This window comes from Nelumbo lutea, chromosome 5, assembly GCF_056320005.1.
Source record: "Nelumbo lutea isolate HS-2025 chromosome 5, American lotus-T2T, whole genome shotgun sequence".
Lineage (NCBI taxonomy): Eukaryota > Viridiplantae > Streptophyta > Magnoliopsida > Proteales > Nelumbonaceae > Nelumbo > Nelumbo lutea.
Genome location: NC_142688.1, coordinates 636,957 through 657,271, shown reverse-complemented (window position 1 = coordinate 657,271; position 20,315 = coordinate 636,957). Strand labels below are relative to the sequence as shown.

At 36.2% G+C, this 20,315-nt stretch overlaps 2 protein-coding genes across 25 annotated transcripts; one reads left to right on the top strand and one right to left on the bottom strand.

The window, feature by feature from the left end:
• Window positions 1–326: 326 nt before the first annotated feature.
• Window positions 327–12,150, top strand: LOC148849692 (protein PIN-LIKES 3-like). Of its 24 annotated transcripts, none has more exons than XM_088945415.1 (15): window positions 521–594; window positions 678–782; window positions 888–967; window positions 1,205–1,277; window positions 1,379–1,559; window positions 1,798–1,962; window positions 2,229–2,308; window positions 2,472–2,596; window positions 2,863–2,984; window positions 3,835–4,071; window positions 4,945–5,037; window positions 6,679–6,779; window positions 7,710–7,762; window positions 10,064–10,249; window positions 11,857–12,150. In XM_088945415.1, the coding sequence occupies exons 6-15, from the start codon at window positions 1,828–1,830 to the stop codon at window positions 11,979–11,981; spliced, it is 1,257 nt and encodes a 418-aa protein (XP_088801541.1). In that variant the 5' UTR covers window positions 521–594; window positions 678–782; window positions 888–967; window positions 1,205–1,277; window positions 1,379–1,559; window positions 1,798–1,827; the 3' UTR covers window positions 11,982–12,150. The 24 variants fall into 24 exon arrangements, with proteins under 24 accessions (XP_088801540.1, XP_088801531.1, XP_088801539.1 ...); XM_088945406.1 differs by having other exon boundaries at window positions 530–594; window positions 888–985; XM_088945411.1 differs by having other exon boundaries at window positions 560–594; window positions 888–985; window positions 1,205–1,257.
• A 97-nt stretch (window positions 12,151–12,247) lies between these two features.
• On the bottom strand, window positions 12,248–14,538 carry LOC148849691 (cell division control protein 2 homolog D). The gene is made up of 8 exons (XM_088945431.1): window positions 14,190–14,538; window positions 13,573–13,714; window positions 13,418–13,479; window positions 13,226–13,337; window positions 13,047–13,140; window positions 12,883–12,952; window positions 12,656–12,794; window positions 12,248–12,529 (listed from the first exon to the last, which is right to left on the bottom strand). The coding sequence occupies exons 1-8, from the start codon at window positions 14,420–14,422 to the stop codon at window positions 12,437–12,439; spliced, it is 945 nt and encodes a 314-aa protein (XP_088801557.1). The 5' UTR covers window positions 14,423–14,538; the 3' UTR covers window positions 12,248–12,436.
• Window positions 14,539–20,315: the final 5,777 nt, after the last annotated feature.

Sequence of the window (20,315 nt, the reverse complement as noted above, 5' to 3'; positions counted from 1 at the left end):
TGTAGTAAGTAGTAATCAGTAAGTACCCAAGGGGCAAGGGCTAGGCTAAGCTATAAGGAAGGTGGATGTCACGTGCATCTTATCCTGTCCCCACCTTCCAGTCGCCGGTCGGACAGTCCCCAGTTCCCAGTTCCCACATGCATAATAGTATAATAGGAGGATTCAGTTAATCCAATGAAATGTGTAAAAAACCATGGAATCGGTCCCCACTCCCCAGGTGGCTGCATGCTATCAAAACAAGGGACCCACCGTGACGTGTGCACCGGCTTTTTAGTTAATGATGTTGATAACCGTTTAGAATAAACCACGGCGGACGGACGGACAATGCAATAGTAGTCCCCTGTCGTTACTCAGTATACGCGCAAGGCGCGAACCTTCGCACTCAAGCTGCCCTCCTCGCACCTGCACCTGCACCTGCCTGCCTCACCGTCTTGTTGACTGGTTGGTTGGATGATCTTACCCGCAACTACTCTGCTTTTCCTTCCTCAATACAATGCTCCTCACTCTCTCTCTCTCTCTCTCTCTCTCTCTCTCTCTTAATTTTCTTCCGAGATGAGATGATGAAAATACAGAGATGATAATAACACCGACGTGGTAGGTATTTCAATATCGGTTTCATGTAAATTTTGTCTCACCCATGACCCACTCTGAGTTTATAATTTTACTTTCATTCCTAGAGGCCCAGTTGCTTCAGCTCGTCCTAGAATATTATTTATCTTTATGGTGGACAATTTTGTATTCCTCTCTTTCGTTCTGTTCAGTCTGCAAATTACGTCTAGCTGGTACTTGATCGATGTAGATATCCATTTCTTCATTTTGAGTTCACACTTGAAGTTTTGCATCGGGTTTCTAGTTGCCTTGTTTTTTTATTATTCTTCTTAATGCAGAAATATAGAAAGACGGCAAAGAGACAAGGAAGAGAGCTTTTGTTTCTTCGAGTTTTGCTTTCCTTATTCTGTTAAGACTGGTGAATTTCTCTTTCTACGTAAGTTTTAAGCAGATATCTTTTGCGGAATTCCTGTTTGATGTGCTGAAAACTTCATATTACTTCTTTGAATTCTTACATGAAAATAAACCTCACTGCCTTACTGGAAATGTTTTTTTTTCTTAATTTTCTTCTGTGGTAAATCTTTGTACTAAGTTTCTGGTATGATCAATATTTTCCAATCCTTCTTCTGCAACAGTCTTAATATTTTTCTTTCAGGAACCTGTAATGGAAAAGGAAAAAAAAGAAGACAAAGAAATAGAAAAGAAAATGTAAACCGTTCAACTTAAGGGTAGCCCCTGTTTCCATTTTTTAAATATAACCATTTTATTGTATTTTTTTATTTTTTTATTTTTTTGGGACTATGTTAATGATGCGATTGCGTTTCTTCAGCCAAGATTGTAGGTAGGTCGAGGTTGTTTGGAAGTTCAATGCTCAGGGGAGCAAGGAATAGTGGAATACTGCTATAGTTCTTAACCTCGAGATTTGATTCTATCTCTAGTGGCAAACACCTTTTGTTTCACTGAGCATAAATCTCTCCATCTCTCCTCCTAAAATTACCGGATTTTCTCGAGTAAGTTGAGTGTCTTAGTTAATTTCAATTCAAAATGCCTTCAAATTAGAGCAGTGCCTTGGTATCCTCTTCTCTTATCCTAAACTCATCTCAACCTTAATCCCAACTATTTGGAGTCCGCCAACTGACATCCCTTTGTTCTTCTCTTGCATTTTCGAATGTGTGTTAACATAATGATAAAAAGCATATTTTGTGCAGAAAGCCTATATTGAAGTTTTTTAGTTTTCTCTCTGTATAGGAGGGGACGAGTACTTTAAAGAATCAAAATATGGAGCTCCTGGATCTTTTTGTTGTTGCAACAATACCAGTCCTCAAAGTTCTTATAGTGACTGGTGTAGGATCTTTTCTTGCAATAGATCGCATGGATATTTTGGGGGAAGATGCAAGGAAGCATTTGAATCGTGTAAGTTGTTTTTAGTTGCCTTCATCTTATACCTATAATTTGTCTTCATTGGTTTAAACTTAAAGTGTTATGGAGAGGACAATAGCACTTTGTTAGTTAGTGCTTGGGGAATTAATCCAGGCTTCTTGGATGTGTGATTGCATGTTAGTCTGAGATTTTAGGTGTCACATGGGAAGACATTCACGTGCCATTATTTCCAGTTCTACTATGGAGTTCCTCTTCATTCCTTCTTTAAAACTAACAAGAAAATTTTTACTCACGAACAGGTTGTTTTCTTTGTGTTCAATCCAGCACTTGTGGCTATCAACCTAGCTAAAACAATAACATTTGAAAGCATGGTTATGTTGTGAGTATCTTTGATCCTGATTACTATTTGAGTTTGCACAAATTACAAAGTATTTTTATTCCTGATTACTACTTCAGTTCATACAAATTATATTGTATTGACTTCTAGTTGCTTTGCCATTTATTTTCTTGGTATTCTGAGTAAATTTTGGTTATATGTTTAGGTGGTTCATGCCATTCAATATTCTTCTCACATTTATCATTGGTTCAGCAATGGGATGGATGGTTATACAAATCACAAAGGCTCCTTCAAATTTAAGAGGCCTTATCCTTGGTTGTTGTTCTGCAGGTAATTTCTTGTATATTGCTTAGTATATCCTCATAATTTGTAAACAATATCATGTAGATTGGCTACAAATAATGTCTTCCCAACAGGTGAAAGTTTCTTTACCCTTGTACAATGTCTTTCATATGGATCAGTGAATTGTGTATGAATTGCATAAATGACATGTACTGCTGCACTACATTGAAAAGGCACATAGTCCTGAAGTAAAGTCAATTGCATCATGTACCATCTCAATTCTCATGCATTTTTATTTGGGTTGATGTGGACAGGGAATTTGGGAAATATGCTTCTTATCATCATTCCAGCAGTCTGTAGAGAGAAAGGCAGTCCATTTGGAGCAAATGATGTTTGCTATAAATATGGCATGGCCTATTCTTCACTTTCTATGGCGGTAAAACTCTCTGAAATAGCTTGCCGAAATATATATATATACTGATAATTGAATAGTAAAGCAAAGTGGATTAATGCATGATTTCTTGGAAACACATTACTTTCATTATGTGTTATATGTCGATGTTGATCAGGTGTGACTCGTTTATCTAGCTGGCCACATCTCACTCTTTTCTGTTCAGAATGTCTATTTCTTAAGTTAATATACTAATTTTGCTAAAAAGAATATACATATTCTGTTCAACTAGCGCACAAATACATCTTTTTCAGACATGGAAATTTTGAGAGGTCCAATTTGATAACATGTAAAATGAGCTTATAAAGTTTAAAAGGCGTGTCTCATACTCAGGACATATCGATGTAGTAACAATTATTTGGAGAAATGGCACTAACAGTTAAGAATCAAAATCAATAAAATATAGGTAATATGATGCCTTACTGCTAGAATAATGTGCAAGATGTTTTTCCGGTTTTAGTAATTATTACATCTTCCTAACTTCTCTTATTTAGTTTTACTAACCAAACAAAAGTTTAGGTGTCTACCATTTAGTTTTTCCTCACTGATTACTTTGTTGACTAGTTTTCTCATATTTGGTAATGCTTGTGGTGTTTATTGAATGAAAAACTTTAAATCTTTCCTTACATCTTATATATAATGCTCATAATAAAACAAGTATACCATTTATATATAAAATCTTGTTTTCTGATGTATGGGCAATTGTTGAACTATTGAACCAGACATTTTGTACCCACTGAAGTGTTTCTCTTCAACACTCTAAATGTGCCATATTGTGCTTGAACATGGGAAACTGACCTTCAAGTGTCTTTTGTTCCTGATTGTTTTTCCTCAGATAGGGGCTGTTTACTTATGGTCTTACGTCTTCAATATTGTGCGAATATATTCAAGGAGCTCAAAAGGTGTTGAAGTAAATGAATCCATAATTACTTCAGAGTCCCCTAAAAAATCCTCAGAGATTCCCGTGGGAAGTTCCACAGAAGCACTACTTCCTTCAAAAGACTATTTGATCTCTGACAACTATGAAGATCAATTTTCCCTGCACTTCACCACATATGAAAGAAACACAGAGGTTGTTCCATGCATTACTTTTATATTTCTGTCCTTTGGTATCTTACATCTTCTTGAAATTTGTTCCTATGTTGTGAAATGTTGACCATTGTTCTGCTTCACTAAATAGAGGAATACTTGACTCTGAACATGAGAATAGGTAGAAGAAAAGATATTTGAAGTATGAACAGAAATTAGAACATAGATTAGAATAAGGAGTATAGTACCACAAAAAGCTCTGAAACTAAACTTTTCATTCCATTGTGATCAAATTACTTACATTCAATTACAACTGTGGCGCTTTCACATGTGAATAATAGGACCAGTGAGCCCTTAAAGCAGATGTTTGCTTATATGTTACTATATTAGGGGAACACACCTTACTATTTTTAAGGTGAAGCACCAGTTGTATTTCCCATATTCTACTCCTTTTTGAAACTTGAGAATGTGATTGGAATTACACTTTTGAAGGTTAGTTGAAATTGTAAAGCCCACCCATGTCCAAACTCAATTACCTTGATGCCTCATGTGCCTCTCTCTTCCCCACTCCTACCCACTTTAGGAACATGGGAATTTGGGCCTGCTATGCTCTTCTTGCCATCTTCTATTCTTGAGGCAAATGTGGCTAAGATAAAGGAACCTTTTTAAATAATTAGAACTATCACTAGGGTATGTCTACTTGCTCACCCAAGCTTTTTCTGTGTTTTCTGTATCTGCATCATAACTTCCATGGATTATTAAATGCATACTGTCGGGACTAACTGCAATATTTTATTTGTATTAATTTGCAAGCTTTCTATAATATGTTCACAACTTGATGTTTCCTTTCTGCTCTCAATTGATAAGTAATTTGAGAGAAAGTAAATATTTGACAAATTCCTAGGTTTCATGACAGGTGCCAATTTCTGTTAAGATTAAAAAACATTTAAAGAATCTTTGTGGAAAGATCAACCTGAAGGCATTGTTCGCACCTTCAACTGCTGGAGCGGTATGCTTTTTATTTTCTGAAACTCATTCTTTTTGTTTTTTTGGTTAAACAGATTTTGATGTTAACCATGCAACAAAGATTCTACACTAATTTTTAGATAACAGAGTATCCCTTGTTACATAGATTCAATCAGGTCATTGTACCTGCAGTTGTATCCCTTTTTCCTGGGTGCCAGTTATAAGTAAAATTAGAAGAAACTGCAAAAGGATTGGAAATGGGTCTATTGGTCAAATGGCCATGATCATCTGATCTCTTATCAATCGAGGGTGATTCATCTAATACAATAAACTGGTTAAGGCAGAGGACTGGAGGTCCTTGGAGGCTTGCTCATCTGTTGACTGAAACCAGAGATATTCTAAATACCCTGAATGTGAAGCTGGTTTGGATTCCTAGGGAATTAAACACTGTAGCTGACAGCTTAGCCAAATCTGGAGCCCATAGAGCTAATATGTTTTCTGATGTTTTTCTGCCTGTGTAATTCTGTTCATGCCTTCCAAGGCCTTGTACTCTGTTCTGTTAACTTATCTCAGTTAACTCTTAATAAAATCTGTTAACCTTTCTCAAAATGATCATTTGATCTGAGTGGCTCTCTCTATGATGTGCTCTAAGAGCAACTATCAAATAGTGGGGTCCTATCAATGTTTAAAAACTGGGTCATCCAAGTCATTGAACCATGAGAACCATTCCAGGTCCTTTTTTTTTTTTTTTACGATTTTAACCATTTTCTATTTTCATGAACCACCAGACATCCTGTTTGACTTCAATTCTGGTTAAGAAGAAATGGGCCTATATCCACTGAATTGTGATTTTCAACTACTTTGGAGTATACCAATGTACCGCATAAATCATGTGGTCTAGCTCAGCTAGACCATAAAACAACATGATAGGAAAAGACACTGATAAATGGTTGTACCCCAGTGCTGCAAGACACTAAATCTTAGATAATATTGAAAGAAATGTTATTGTGGATAGGACTATAATTGGATTGGATCCAGCTACATCCACATCCTATATGATTATCAAATCTGTGGATCCAAAATCCAATATGTCGAATTCATACCAGATTTAATCTTCACTAATCATATTGTTCTTAATATGAAAAAAATAGAAAGTTTTAAAAAACCAAGTACTTTTAAATTATAATGTATAATAAATGTGTATAAATATAAACTATTAAATTTATTAGTCTTAAGCTCTATATAATTGTGTATAATATCTATATACACAACTATACTACATAGATATATAATAATTTTTAATTGAACTTGGATTTTAATCGGATCGACTGGGGTTAAATCTGCATCCAATCCAGTTATTAACTGGATGCAAGTTGTAACATTGAAATCTGTGATAATAATTAGATCAGATGTTGAGCCAGGTATCAGACTTTCAAAGCCCATTGACATCCCTACTTGTGGATGTATATTCTTTTTGTAATTTTTCAAGTAGATCTACAATTAAACTTCTAGAGTGAACCATCTACTCCCTGAGTTCCTGTACCCCTTTATATTTTTCACTTTGTATGTGGTTTCTTTCCATGTGTGCGACCTTCACTGGACTTTTGTTGTCCAACCTTGACTAATATTCACTAAAATTTAGGAGATACCTTTTAATGTAAACTAGTTTTTATATATATGGTAGGTTGTCGGGTTTGTTGTTGGAATTATCCCCCAAATTCGAAGGGCTATGATTGGTGAGACAGCACCTCTTCATGTAATTGGAGACTCTGCTTCTTTGCTGAGGTACAAGGATTACCATCACACTCCTTTATGTCCATGCAATGATTTGTTCTTGCTTTAGTATTTCATGTTTCAGCTCTAATATATTTATATTTCCAGACATTTATGACATAAGATCTACCCCCATGTTTCAGCTCTAATATAGCTTGGGCCTGGAACATAAGCCCCGGCCTGATTCTGCGCCTAAGGTTTTTATGTGTAAAATATTACATGTATATAACATTTTAAATTATATATCATATAATATGTGTATAAATTTTTTTATCAATAACAGAATTTCATTAAATTAAAACAGAACAATTACAAGAGCAGGAGAGGTAAACTTTCTTAACTCTTCATATTATAAATTAGCTATTGCAACTGATCCCAAAACATATGACTCCTTCCCACTCCTTGCTTTGCTAATACATCAGCAAACCCATTTGCAGTTCTTTTTACCCAATTAAACTTCACATCCATGTGTATAAAATTTATTTTATACATTATATAATATATTCCCATATTATAAAATTATATAATATGTATTATAGGTGCCATATTATAATATTTATATATAACATAAAACATAGCATAAAATAACATATATATATATATGTGTGTGTGTGTGTGTGTGTGTGTGTGTGTGTGTGTGTGTATAAAATACATATGAATAACATATATACCCATGCCCTATCTTACACATGATAGATCTGTGTGAGCAACCCCCAAATGACTGTGCCCTAAACAGTGCTATAACATTTATCAGACTTATGGATTTAGTCTCGCTAAAGGTGAACTTCATGGAAGCTTCTCAAGGAACAACCTTGAAGTATCAAACCTCTAAGAACTATCTTCTCTTCCGTGTTCACACACAAAAGTTTTATGTTATGTCATGTCAATTCTTGACATTGAATGCTTGCTTACAGTTCTTTCTGTTCTCCACATGATTTACAGTGACGGAGCCATCCCAAGTGTCAGCCTGGTAATGGGAGCAAATCTTCTTAAGGGTAATTATTCTTTGATGTTTATTGCTTTCATATATTCCTCATGTGACCTGTGTTAACTGGATGGTTGCTAGGTCAGACCAATTGCTAAGACGCCCCTGAGTGGGGCTAAAAAATAATTAAGAAACGAGTTAAATAGAATAGCAATTACACATATATACATGCTACTGTGATACTATCCTTCAGCTGTGTTTTCTTCACGCTCCTCAAACTGATGTTGGTCACTATCAGTTTGCTAATGAGAGATTTATGATGTGAGCAAGTCACAGGTTTAGTAAAGGCATCTATAATCTTGAAATTTATAGTTATGTAAAGGGGAGAAATAATCCTAACATGATACTGATCATGCATGAAGTGGCAATCCACTTACAACGTGTTTGGTGCTCTCATCAAAGATTGGGTTGGAGGCAATCTTAATATTGCTAATTTTTTAGCATATAGCGGAGTTGAGAAAGTAAGTGTAATGTTCAGTTCAGGAAACAACCCTTTAAAGCAAACAATTTCATTCCAGGGATGAGGACATTGCTCTATATTCAGCTTGTAGGAAGATTAGACACCATAGGCTGCTTCTTGCACTTCCAAGAAATTAACGAAAGAAGATACACAATCCTGTGGGTAGTGTAATGTTCAGTTCAGGAAACAACCCTTTAAACCAAACAATTTCATTCCAGGGCTGAGGACATTGCTCTATTCAGCTTGTAGGAAGATTAGACACTGTAGGATGCTTCTTACACTTCCAAGAAATTAACAAAAGAAGATACACAAGGCTGTGGGGAGTGAAGTGCATCAGGGCAACTAACTCTATCAGTATCAACATAAGAGAATAGGCTTTTAAGATGAAAAGATGATGATAAAGGGAAAAATAACACTGGCTTGTAACTACATGAGGTCTGATTGATGTGAGGTAGACACAAACAGAGATGGAGTGTAGAATTGTAAGGTAGATGAGACTGAAAAAGATGAGATAGAATTTAGAATCTACCAAGAGCTCACCATCATCCTTAGATTCAGCTGCATAGGTGTGTGAGCAACTGAGCATGTTTCTCATTGGTAAAATTTTCCAATTTATGTAAAACTACGGCATACTTCCTCTGGTTCCCAAACGACCCACAAGTAGTATAGTACACCTCCAAGAGGTCTTGAATCTTTCATTTTGAAAGAGATATTTTATTGTGACTGGCTATAAATGCTGAATTCCCTTAGTGTCATATCTTGTAATCAAGACACCATCGAAATATAGGAGAACATCAGAAGAAAAGTCATAGTACTAGAGCCTTTGACAAATGAATAAGGAGAAGTCGTCTTTTTTTTTTCGTGAACAACAAACTCTAGTAATGACCTATCTGAACAGCTCACCAAGCCTTACGAGCTTTTTCTAAGGGATTTCTTGAGTTTGTAGACCAGGGAATTGTCAATGAGGCTTCATGTAGACAGTGTTTTTTAAATGGCTGTGTAGAAATACATAATCTTGTGCTCCAGTCAATCTTTGTACCAGTCTATCTTCCCATCTGACTACAATTTAACTGAGAATACCCATTTATTACCTATAAGAGGGATGGAACCATCTCCCAAGTATCATTGCTGATGTTGGTATACACGACTATTTCCGACACAATATTGTTGCAACCTGCTAATAAGTAGAAGACTAGAAGGTATATATGGAATCAAGTGTAGCAGCAATAACATTATGCACAGACAGAAACCCTAAATGGTCAAGCAGGTGAACTCAGTGAGATCAGAAGTGGGAAAAAGAGGATCACTCAAAGGTGGTGATATACCATCCTCTGTGGCAGAAAGAAAGCATCTTCAAATTGTTCTTGCATCCTCCTTTTTGACATACCTGAAGAGGTTTAATTTAAACAGCATACTCAAAGTGACATGATGTTGCTTTGTTTATTTCTCCTGTCTCTCTCAGGGCTGTTGGGAAATCCAATGCACTTGTTTAGGGGTTTCATGCACCAGTAAAAGAAAGATTGATCACAACTTCTTTGCTCCATAAACAGGCTTCGGGTTATTGAAATTAGTGCTTTAAAGGCCCCTTTGATCTCATGACTTTGATATAAGAGAAAACCAAACTGATCTTAAGCTACACATCGATCTCTAGGAGACAGATTTTGAAGAATGGTTAGGTATCAATTAACCATTGACCAGCACTTCAACTATTATATATGCATGTAAAGGTTTCACATAAATTAAGGAAAGAGCAAAAAAGAACATGTGCATGCTACTGTTAACACAACATATAATTATATGATTCAAGAAGTTATCTTTCAGCTATGATTTCTTCGTATTGATTTTATTCAGGTTTACAAAAGTCAAAAGTTCAGTTGTCTATCATATTTGGGATCATCATAGTTCGATATATTGCACTGCCTCTATTGGGAATTGTCATTGTCAAAGGAGCAATCCATTTTGGTTGGGTGCACTCAGATCCATTATATCAGTTTATTCTTCTGCTTCAATTTGCACTTCCACCAGCAATGAACATAGGTAAGTGGTCTTTTCTTGTTTAAACTGCAAATATTTGGTACTTGTTATAAATGTTATCCTGGTCTGTTCTTTGCATTCTGTTATAAATGCTATTCCGTGTCTTGTTCTTTTCTTTAGCAACAATAAGTTTGGAGGTTTTCCATGCACCTTGGATGCTTCAATCACTTACTTAGCTTGAGTTTGGTGGGTCCCTTACTGCCATCCCAACATAGGTGACTCAAATGGAGGTATTCCAAAGTGAATACTTCTATCATGACAAATAGGTAGTACATTACTATATGACTCCCAATGTTGAGATAATATAGAAGCCCTGCTACAATGAACCTAAGGATGCAAAAGATATATTGGCATGGGATCTTTTTGTCACCACTTCACATATTTATCAATCTATAGACTAGGGGTACAACTTGGGTAGGTTGGATCAGGTTGAGCGTCAACGCAGGCTCAGCCTCAACCCTAAGATGCGAACTTTGGGCTTGGGCTGAGTTTATCAACCTAGGAACAACCCGAGCTTAACCCAACACAACTTGGGCTGAGTTCAGGCTTAGGCTGGGTTTGGCTGGGCTTGGTTGGGCCTGTGCAGGTTTAAGAATTTACGAATATATTTTTGTATAACTTTCATCAACAAATCTACCTATACCTATGTACTCAATGCCTCAACCCAAGCCCAATCTGAGTTTAGGTTAGGCCCAAGCTTTTTGGCCCAACTTGAGCAAAAGCTCGGTTGGGCCCATGTTCAAGAGAGGGGTAACTTTGAAAAGTAGGTTGATCACTGCATCCATCTTTTGATGATTCCCACCAAAAAAGGATTGTCTTCCATGACTTTGAGCACGGGAATATAAAGAGAGGGGTAACTTTGAAAAGTAGGTTAGTTGAAATATATACACTAATAGATAAAAATAATCTGACACATAACAATGATAGTTGACCACAATTAAGTTGAATAATTCATATTATCTATGGCACTAGGATAAATTGTTTATATTTGACAATTTTTTAGAACAAATTGACAGCAAGTACCATTGAACTAGTTAGGATTCTTTAACAAAGGATGTAATTTGGAAATCAAAATTTCAGATCATTGATCAAAGTGCTTTTCTTTTCTGGAAAGTAATTTCTAACTGGTTCAAAAAAAAATGCCGGAGTCGAATTTTTTTATTTCATATGATTCAAGGTCATATGAGCCATTCTGCCTTTTTGCTGTATCAGACAAAATCCCAAGCCAGGCTTGGGGCAAAATCCCAAGGCTTGTCTTTTAAGATAGATGGAAATTTAATTTGCATTCAAGATTCATTTCTTGTATTCAACTATTAATTTCAAATTAATTCATGCTTGAGTGGTGTCCCATAAAAATCAATATAAAATGACCATACACATTTTGCGTTGAAAGTAACCACAGGCCAAAAAATAGAAAGAAGGAAAATTAGGGGATGCTTGGGCCATGAGCCTTGAACGTTTTTTATTCACTTTATTGCTTAAAGAGCTTTCTTTTGAGGTTTGTTTCTCTGCAAGAAAAAAATTGGTGGAAATGGAGATTTCTCTGCCCCCATCAAAACCCTGTTTATCCATTTTCTCTGTTGACATTAATTTTGTTGTTAAATTTGCAGGAACGATGACTCAATTATTTGGGGAAGGTCAAAGTGAATGTTCTGTCATCATGCTATGGACTTATATGTTAGCTTCAGTTTCCCTTACATTGTGGTCAACCTTATTCATGTGGCTCGTAGCCTGATTTTGTTTTCCAACTGTTACAATGGTCATTTTTCATGGCTCGATATAGGGCCATGCGCTCTCAAATTGGTTGGGTCGAATGCCCAGAGTGTTGACTGCTAAAATCCAACTAAATTGAATGTCACAACAGTGGTAATAGAGAAAAAGCATGGCTGGATCGAGCCGCCCAAGAGTGTGAATTGGTCTCTCCACCCCCCCCCCCCCTCTCTCTCTCTCTCTCTGAGATCGGGTGATAATTGCTGCTTGAATAGAACTTGCAAAAACATGTCACAGAAAAGAACTTTCATCTAAAGCAAAAAAAAAAAAAAGGTACTTTCAGTTTTGTTGAATTGATTAACAAAACCAGGCCACTTGAAGTAGGTTGAAAACAATCATCAACCATTACACGCAATTTCCAACCTAACCAACCAGATACGCTTGAGAAAAGCATGAAAAAAAAAAAACCCACGAGATAGACTATAAGTACGCTTTGTTCAGGTCATCAAAGTAGGGGTGCTCCAAAGCTTTCTTTGCCGAGATCCGCTTGGAAGGTTCGTACTGCAACATCTTCTGCAAAAAACATAAACATAGATGCAATCATCATTTGGTAATGGAAAATTTTGTCTACTCCGATTTATTCTTTGTTAGCCACTGTTTTCTTTGGAATTCAGCATCATAACTATGCTAGTAGCTTACCGATAGAAGATCTAGCCCATCAATATCCAGATTGGGAACAACTGATGACAGATTCTGGGGGCTCCATTGAGGATATTCGTGCCAGTTCATTAGCTTGCTCACTCCCGGCCACACTTCTTCATTCGGAGTGCCCAGTAGTCTGCAACATGAAACTTGTCAAGTGATTGAGCAGCAGCAAGATGACTTGGTAAAGTTAGAATGAATATTCGAAACAGAGCTCAATGGACCTGAAAATATGAAGGAGCTGTTGCAGCTCGGAGTCTCCTGGAAAGAGTGCCTGATTTGTGACCAGTTCAGCTGAGTAAGATTTAGAAATACATTCGTTAGACAAAATGCTTACTTTGGAATCTCAGTAAAAGGCCACATATCATCATGAGCAAGACAATCGTACCAAATATACAGCCCACAGACCACATATCCACTGGAGTTGAGTAATGGGTAGCTCCCAGAAGCACTTCGGGAGCTCTGTACCAGAGTGTCAAGATCTGCAATGGCCATTGCATTGGTTCTTTTGTCAACTGAGATTTTTTTTTTTTTTTGGAATAAACATTGACAAGTAAAGATACGTGCCTCGTGAGTGTATTTCTTGACTGGTAGAGTAAATGCTCGAGCCAGTCCAAGGTCTGCTATTTTAAGCATCATTGTCTTTCGATCCATCAGAAGATTGTGTGGCTTCAGATCTCTAAAAAATGCCAAGAGTAGGAGAATGTCATTAAGTTCATACATTATACGCAAGTGATAGGAGTAGAGGAGAAGGTTTACCGATGTAGCACTCCGTGGCCATGGCAAAAAGCAACGCCCTTGCACAGTTGGTACATGAGGCTCTGCATTGATTATCAAACATAAACGATTAGAAGTTCCTTCAACAATCAACTCTTTAAAACAGTTGGAAATTCAAAGCTTGATAGTGTCATCACCTTCACGGTTTTAGCAGGAATGTGGTCTCCATTTTGCCTGAAACTCCGAATATACTTCTTGAGATCGGTGTCCATGTATTCAAAAACCAGATAAAGAATGGTCTTCCCCTCCTTGTTTTGCCCTTGTTTGACATCAAGCAATCTGTAGGATCGCAAGTGACCATTAATTAAAACCATCAAAGGAACGAATGCATCTAAGGAAGATGATAATTGGAATTTTCGATTAAACAAAGAGTGGATATGAAACACAAAAACGATAGGAAAAATTAAACATAATGAGGCATGAACAGAACAGGAAAATGGATAATAAAAAAATCGATTGAAAATAGCTTGAGGGAGAACAAGAAAGGAAAAGGGCCAGCAGACTGGTAAGGGGAAAAGAAAATTAAGAATAAGAAAACAGAACGGATTGCAACCCTAAACAAATAAGCCCTTAACGAAGAAACAAAATCAACTAGAGAACAAAAAGAAAACCATGGGAGCCAACTAAGTTAATATGACAAAAAATGCGACCGCAAGAACATGATAGAAACCCAAACCCTAAAAGGTGAGAAAGAGAAGAAAATAGAAATACCAGTCATCAATGTTCAATTGGAACCTATGATATTAGGAATCACCTTACGACATGTGGATCCCTGGATAACATTCTCAATAGGGAGACCTCTCGGAGGGTTGTAGGCGGGACTCCTTCGTCATCCTCGTGAAGACGGGTCTTCTTAAGGGCAACGATCTTTCCTGTAGCCTTCTCCCTTGCTCTGTAAACCTTCCCATAGGTTCCTTCTCCGACCTTTTCGAGCTTCTCGAATGCATCCATGGCAGATTTCTGGTTTTCTCTGAACCCTTGATCCATTCTTTGTATGTTTTTTTGTTTGATTCTCTCTCTCTCTCTCTCTCTCTCTCTCTCTCTCTCTCCCTGTCGCAGTGTGGTAAAAAATCTCAGAAGAACAATGATCTAAAAGACGGTGGAATTCAATCTTATAGCCGTTGGTGGCTTTCTTGCTCGTTGGGTAACGGCAACATTTTCGAATTTCAAATCTTGGAATTCTTTAAGATTACGAAAATAACCCCAGATGTTAGGTGATAATTACAACCGCCTTGATCGGGTCACTCGGGGTGGCATGAGTCGGATTTAAGGTGGGAATCTGGTAAGGATGGGATACCAACGGCAAACCCAATATATTGCTATCTCTTTGCCTTTCAAGTTTCATCCCGTTTATAGGTATGTGATTGATTACTACTGATTTTGCGATCGAAATAGGAAGAGGAGTCCGGATCGGATCTGCTACCCACTACCCACATCCCTTTCTTTTTTCTTTTTTTTTTTCTCTATATTGAGAAGTGTCATAATATCCCAGCTGGTAGGAGCGTCCGCACATGTTAAGTGTTGTGCGCTTTTTATGATATCAGAAGATACGGTACCCGGAAAACTTTAACTACCACGTGAATTTTGAATGAAAAATACAGTGGATTGGTTATCAATTAGATTATACCTTTTTAGGTATGATACCTTTTCATCCCCTTGTTATTGATGGCGAGATTTTACTAACTTACGGCTGCAAATAACTGTTGGGACCATTTGTTTGTTTGGCCCCTGTTTTGTGATCGGATCCGATCTCATTTAAAAAGAGATGAAGGGTTGAGCGTGCCTTAAAATTTGTAAAAACTGTTATTTTCTGTAAATAAATGCATTCTCAGGGAACAACAGTAAAAATGAACCAGGGTGTATATGTGTATTAACCAAACAAAAGAAAAGGGTGTTTGTATGAATAAGGGTTCAAAATTTCGTCACTATCAGCCCGTATTGGCCGAGACGGGGAACGGTCCCAAATCAATGGTACCATTCCTCAATCCTTTTCGTCATGCCAAAGGCATATCAAGTTGTATCGGTGAGTTTTGGTCATGTATCAGTTATGCGGTAGCATATCGGTGGATACACGACGACTTTACTATTGTAGAAAGCGCAAATAGAAATGGTTTTGAAAGAGGGCTTCTAAATCTTCCAGAAAGCTTCTTAACCTTCCTAGAGTCTCAAATCTTACAAAAATCCGCCAAAATGTCTATAAACTTGCAAATTTCACAAGTTTTTCAAGGTTGTGAAAAAAATGAGAGAAAATAAGTGTGTTTTTTCATTTTTTTTTTTACATTTTCAGCCAATGTTTTTGTTTTTTTTTTTAGTTTGGATGCTTAAAAACATCTTTATGTATGTTGTTCTACTATTCTTGTGCAAAAAATCCCACTTATTTTGTTGCTATATGTAGATCTTTCTGAATATTTGAAAAAATTCCAGAATAGTAAAAAATCTAAAAAAATGAAAATTTTTTGTTTTTCTTGTGATCTACCTCTAGAAATTGATTATGTTGTAGATCTATAGATGATCTACCATGTCCATAAATCAATTGAAATTTCTTCTAAATAATTGATTTTTTTAATGTTCAAAATAATATATATAATTAATAATTTCTTCAACTTTATGTGATCTAACCCTATAGGTTGAGTATGTTGTAGAGCTAAGAAAATCTACCATGGTCCATAATTCCATACATCAATCTATTCAAATATCATGTGAAAATTTTAATTTATTTTTTTAATTTTTATTTTTAGATTATAAATATTTATTCATTTCTCTAAATTTTTCTATGATCTAAATTCTAAAAATAAATATTTATAGTAAATATATGGATGATCAATTATGTCTGATGAAGGAAGATTTGGCCCGACCTCACAGTTACGCAACATGTGGCAAAGGCAACAGCTCGGCACAAAAGCATGCCTAAGACGCGAGACGAAGGGGAGAAACCAGCGGTCCGAACTCCCTACTAGGAGCCCGAACTCCCCCTTTCAGCACCAAGTCAGACAGTAACCCGAACTGGCCTGCCTTATAGCAGTTCGGGACACACCTCGCCGAACTGGCCTGCCTTGTAGCAATATAGGACATTTCTCCGAACTCAAGACTTCGCTTCGCTCACCACTCCACCGCATCGCCCTCTAGACACCAAAATCGAACAAACCGAACCATGCCTAACACTGAGGGAGTTCGTACCTAAGGGCAGCGCACCTGACCGACTTGGGATCTGACGCTTGACAGCCGCACTCCAAACAGCCACCTGCCACCGCCTCCTAACACCGCCATCTCCAGTTACAGAGACGGTTCCAACAAAAAGCAGTGACAGTTCTGTCCCAACAGAAAGGACGACGCCCGAACTGACAGAAGCAAGGGTAATCATACCCAACCTGACAAGGGCTTCGGAGCGAGTGCGCGAAGTGGTTATAAAAGGCCCCCTACCCCCAACAACAAGGTATGTGAACTTTGCGCCATCTTGTCTATACTTTGCCTCTGAGAGTACTAACTTGAACTTCGGAGTTATCTCATCGGGTTCCCCCCGGAGTTCCCTCATCTTTTTCATTTCAGGCTCCCTGTCGCTCCAGTTAGAGGCGAAATCGTTGACAGCTAAGACCGGCCGGATTGCGCTCCATCAATGTCCATAAACCCATTCAGTTTTTTTATTGCATATTTACTTTTTAAAATTTTTAGAATAAAACATGCAAAAAAATTATTTGAATAAAAATAAATAATTATTTAGTTTTTAGAATGAAACATGGAAAATAATTATTTGATCTATTATGTCCATAAATCCATTCATTTTTTTGTTACATATTTACTTTTGTTATTTTTAATTTAATTTTTAGAATAAAACATGCAATATAATTATTTGAATAAAAATAAATCATTATTTAGTTTTTAGAAAATTAGAATGAAACATGCAAAATAATTATTTGATCTATTATGTCCATAAATCCATTCAATTTTAGAAATTTAGAATGGAACTGAATTAAGTACTTTATTAGATAGTATGTTTCTGTTCCCATATATTGATTATAATAAGTTTCTTTTTTTCATAAAATCCACTAAAACGTGTTATTTTTATGCATACATAGCTCATTTATGTCTTATACTTAGTGATATTAATATTTATTTACGATTTATTGGTGTACTTATAGCATTTTCATGCATATCTTAATTTTTCGTCAGTATCTATGTGTATCCAAAGTGTATCGCCGTATCCTGATACATCTCTTAAATTTGCCTTTCCGATACGCATAGCTTTTCCAATACTTTGAACCTTGGCATGAATTAACATTGAACTAGCATTTATGATTATATTAAAAAAAAGAACTAGCATTTACACCCTTCCCAAATGGAGCCTAACTACCAACTATTCTTGTAGAGACCATTGAGCATTGACATCAAAGACAAACTAATTAACGAGAAAATCTTGAGGGGATCTTGAGGTATGGATAATTTCTTTTGGGGAAATCTATGATGCGGAAAAGATATGGTATGGAAAGAGTTTTGACCAATCAAAACTCACCCATGAATTTTGATAAATCGGAATGTTTATGTTCCAGTTTATTGGTTTGTTATTTTTCCAATACCATATTTTTTCCATATCATAGTTGAACCCTTTCCTTTGGCTTGTAACCTTTGCTTAGAATACCATTTTTCATTTATTATAAAAGGTATTTGCATGAATTCTTTATTGTATTTTGAAAAAAAAAACAGCAATCCAACTATGGTGTACTCTAAAATTTTTATAGCAGGTTACAATCAAAATTTTTACTAGTGGCATTAAAGATCACATGACTCACTTATCTTTCATTGGTTCACTTTTCACAAAGATGCCATCGTATTACTTTATCACTAGTTTGCTCACATTTAAGTTATGTCAAGGTTCAAAATATAAATACACCTCTATGTATTAGCAGAGTTGTAGATGCTAAAAAACAATTCACTTTTATTTATTTTTGTTTTTTTACAAAAGTTGTTTTTAGATAGTTTATATATCTATATTTTATTAAGAAAAAGAGGGGCTGGGACCCAATAGATACAATATGATACACGTGATATGGAGCATATCGTATCGAAATTTTGATCCTTGATTATGTTGCATCAATTCCATAGCATACACTTTTACCAAAAAAAAAAAAAAGAAAACCATAGGATACACCATATATTATGCCCTTAAAAGCATTCCTAAATCTCGAAAGCCCAACTTCTTTTAGTGAAAATATCTCAATTCATGTTGGCATATTAAGACTTCACTTTTCCACCAAGGCCTCATTCATTTGTTGGGAAATTGTTTACTTGAATAAATGCATTTCCTAGTAGATCATAGATGCATTTACTTATGTTTCTATTTTGCTAGGAAATGTTAAATAGGTAAATGAGATAATTTCTTAAAAGAGAACGAAATTTTGTATGTAGGAAGGGGTATTTTAATTCCACAATAGTTTGACCAAAATTAGGATATATTATTTAACTACAAAGGAGAAATATAAAATTTTCCAAAAGTGGCCCAAAAATTAAAAATGTGGGGAAATTTGGTCACCACCCTCCTCGCCCCCCCCCCCCCCCCCCCGGCAATACAATAGAATATCACATGAATTACTTAATAAATGACGGGATCTATGATTCCCAATTTCTAGGCTTTGCACATCAATGTGCATTAGTCAAATATTAGTTTACCAATATTGTGGTACAATAAGAATACGGAGCTATAAAAAGACACGAACTTTCAAAAAAATCGTGTATCAATGTATATTAATATTAATAGTTATAAATAGAAGTGCAACTGGGCTGGGCCCAAAGGACTGATCAGCCCGTAATTTGGCTCAAAATTTTGGATTTTTTTTTTTTTTTGAGGTTGGGGGGCTTTAGCCCGAGCTCAGTCCAAAATTATCCAGCCTGACTAGGCCCATGCATCAAATTTTAATGCAGGATGATCTTGGGTTGGACAATTTAAGCTATAGGTCTTGGATAGAACTTGCACCCTTAGTTACAAATCTATACTCAAGTATTAGAAATCCATATTCAACTATTACAAACTTCTAGTCAATCATACAATTACAAACCAAAACTCAATTGATACAAACTATTACAAAACCAAAAGTGACCATTACAATTTACAACCTAATATTTACTTGGCCTAAACCATTAAAAATTCACACTCATTACAAACCATGTATACAAATCCATACTTAATCATTACAAAGCAATATATACTCAGTTAGTACAAAACATTACAAACCCATTCAATTACAACATGTGCGTGACTTCAATAAACCCTGGGCTTACATAAATTGGCTTAAAGATACCCTGAATTTTTCAAATAGACTTAAATATATCTTCTAACTCTTAAAATATACTTCAAAATTTTCAAATTCATGTGGGTGGTGGATGTATGTGACTCTCTCTCTCTCACTCTCTTTCTCTCTCTCAGGTATGTTTAAGTCACTTACCCAAAAAAATTACAACTAGCAACCAATGTGTGAGGGAAATCTGGCAAAGTGGTTGTGAGTACATGTAGCTCACAACTATTGGAATTATAATTGAGGGCCTCAAACAAAGACCACATAAAGAAATCCCATACTAGAAAGGACAAGATGGTTAAAACTAAACTAGGCAGTGAGAGGCAAATGAGGCACTAAATCAACCAAGGCACCTCTGGAATAATAGATGATGCTTTATTAAAGTAATATAAGAAGCACACACTTGTGATGAGCATGAAAGGTTACCCAATGCTAAGCATAAAATACTTCTTGGGACCTGTGATGAGCAAAGAACGCCATTTGAGGCCTATGATGGCTGTAAAATGACATCGCAAGTCTGTAACAAGTTTAACACATTGACAATACCATGCGGTAAGCATAAAATGGCAGTTCATGCCATGATGAACTGTAGACGG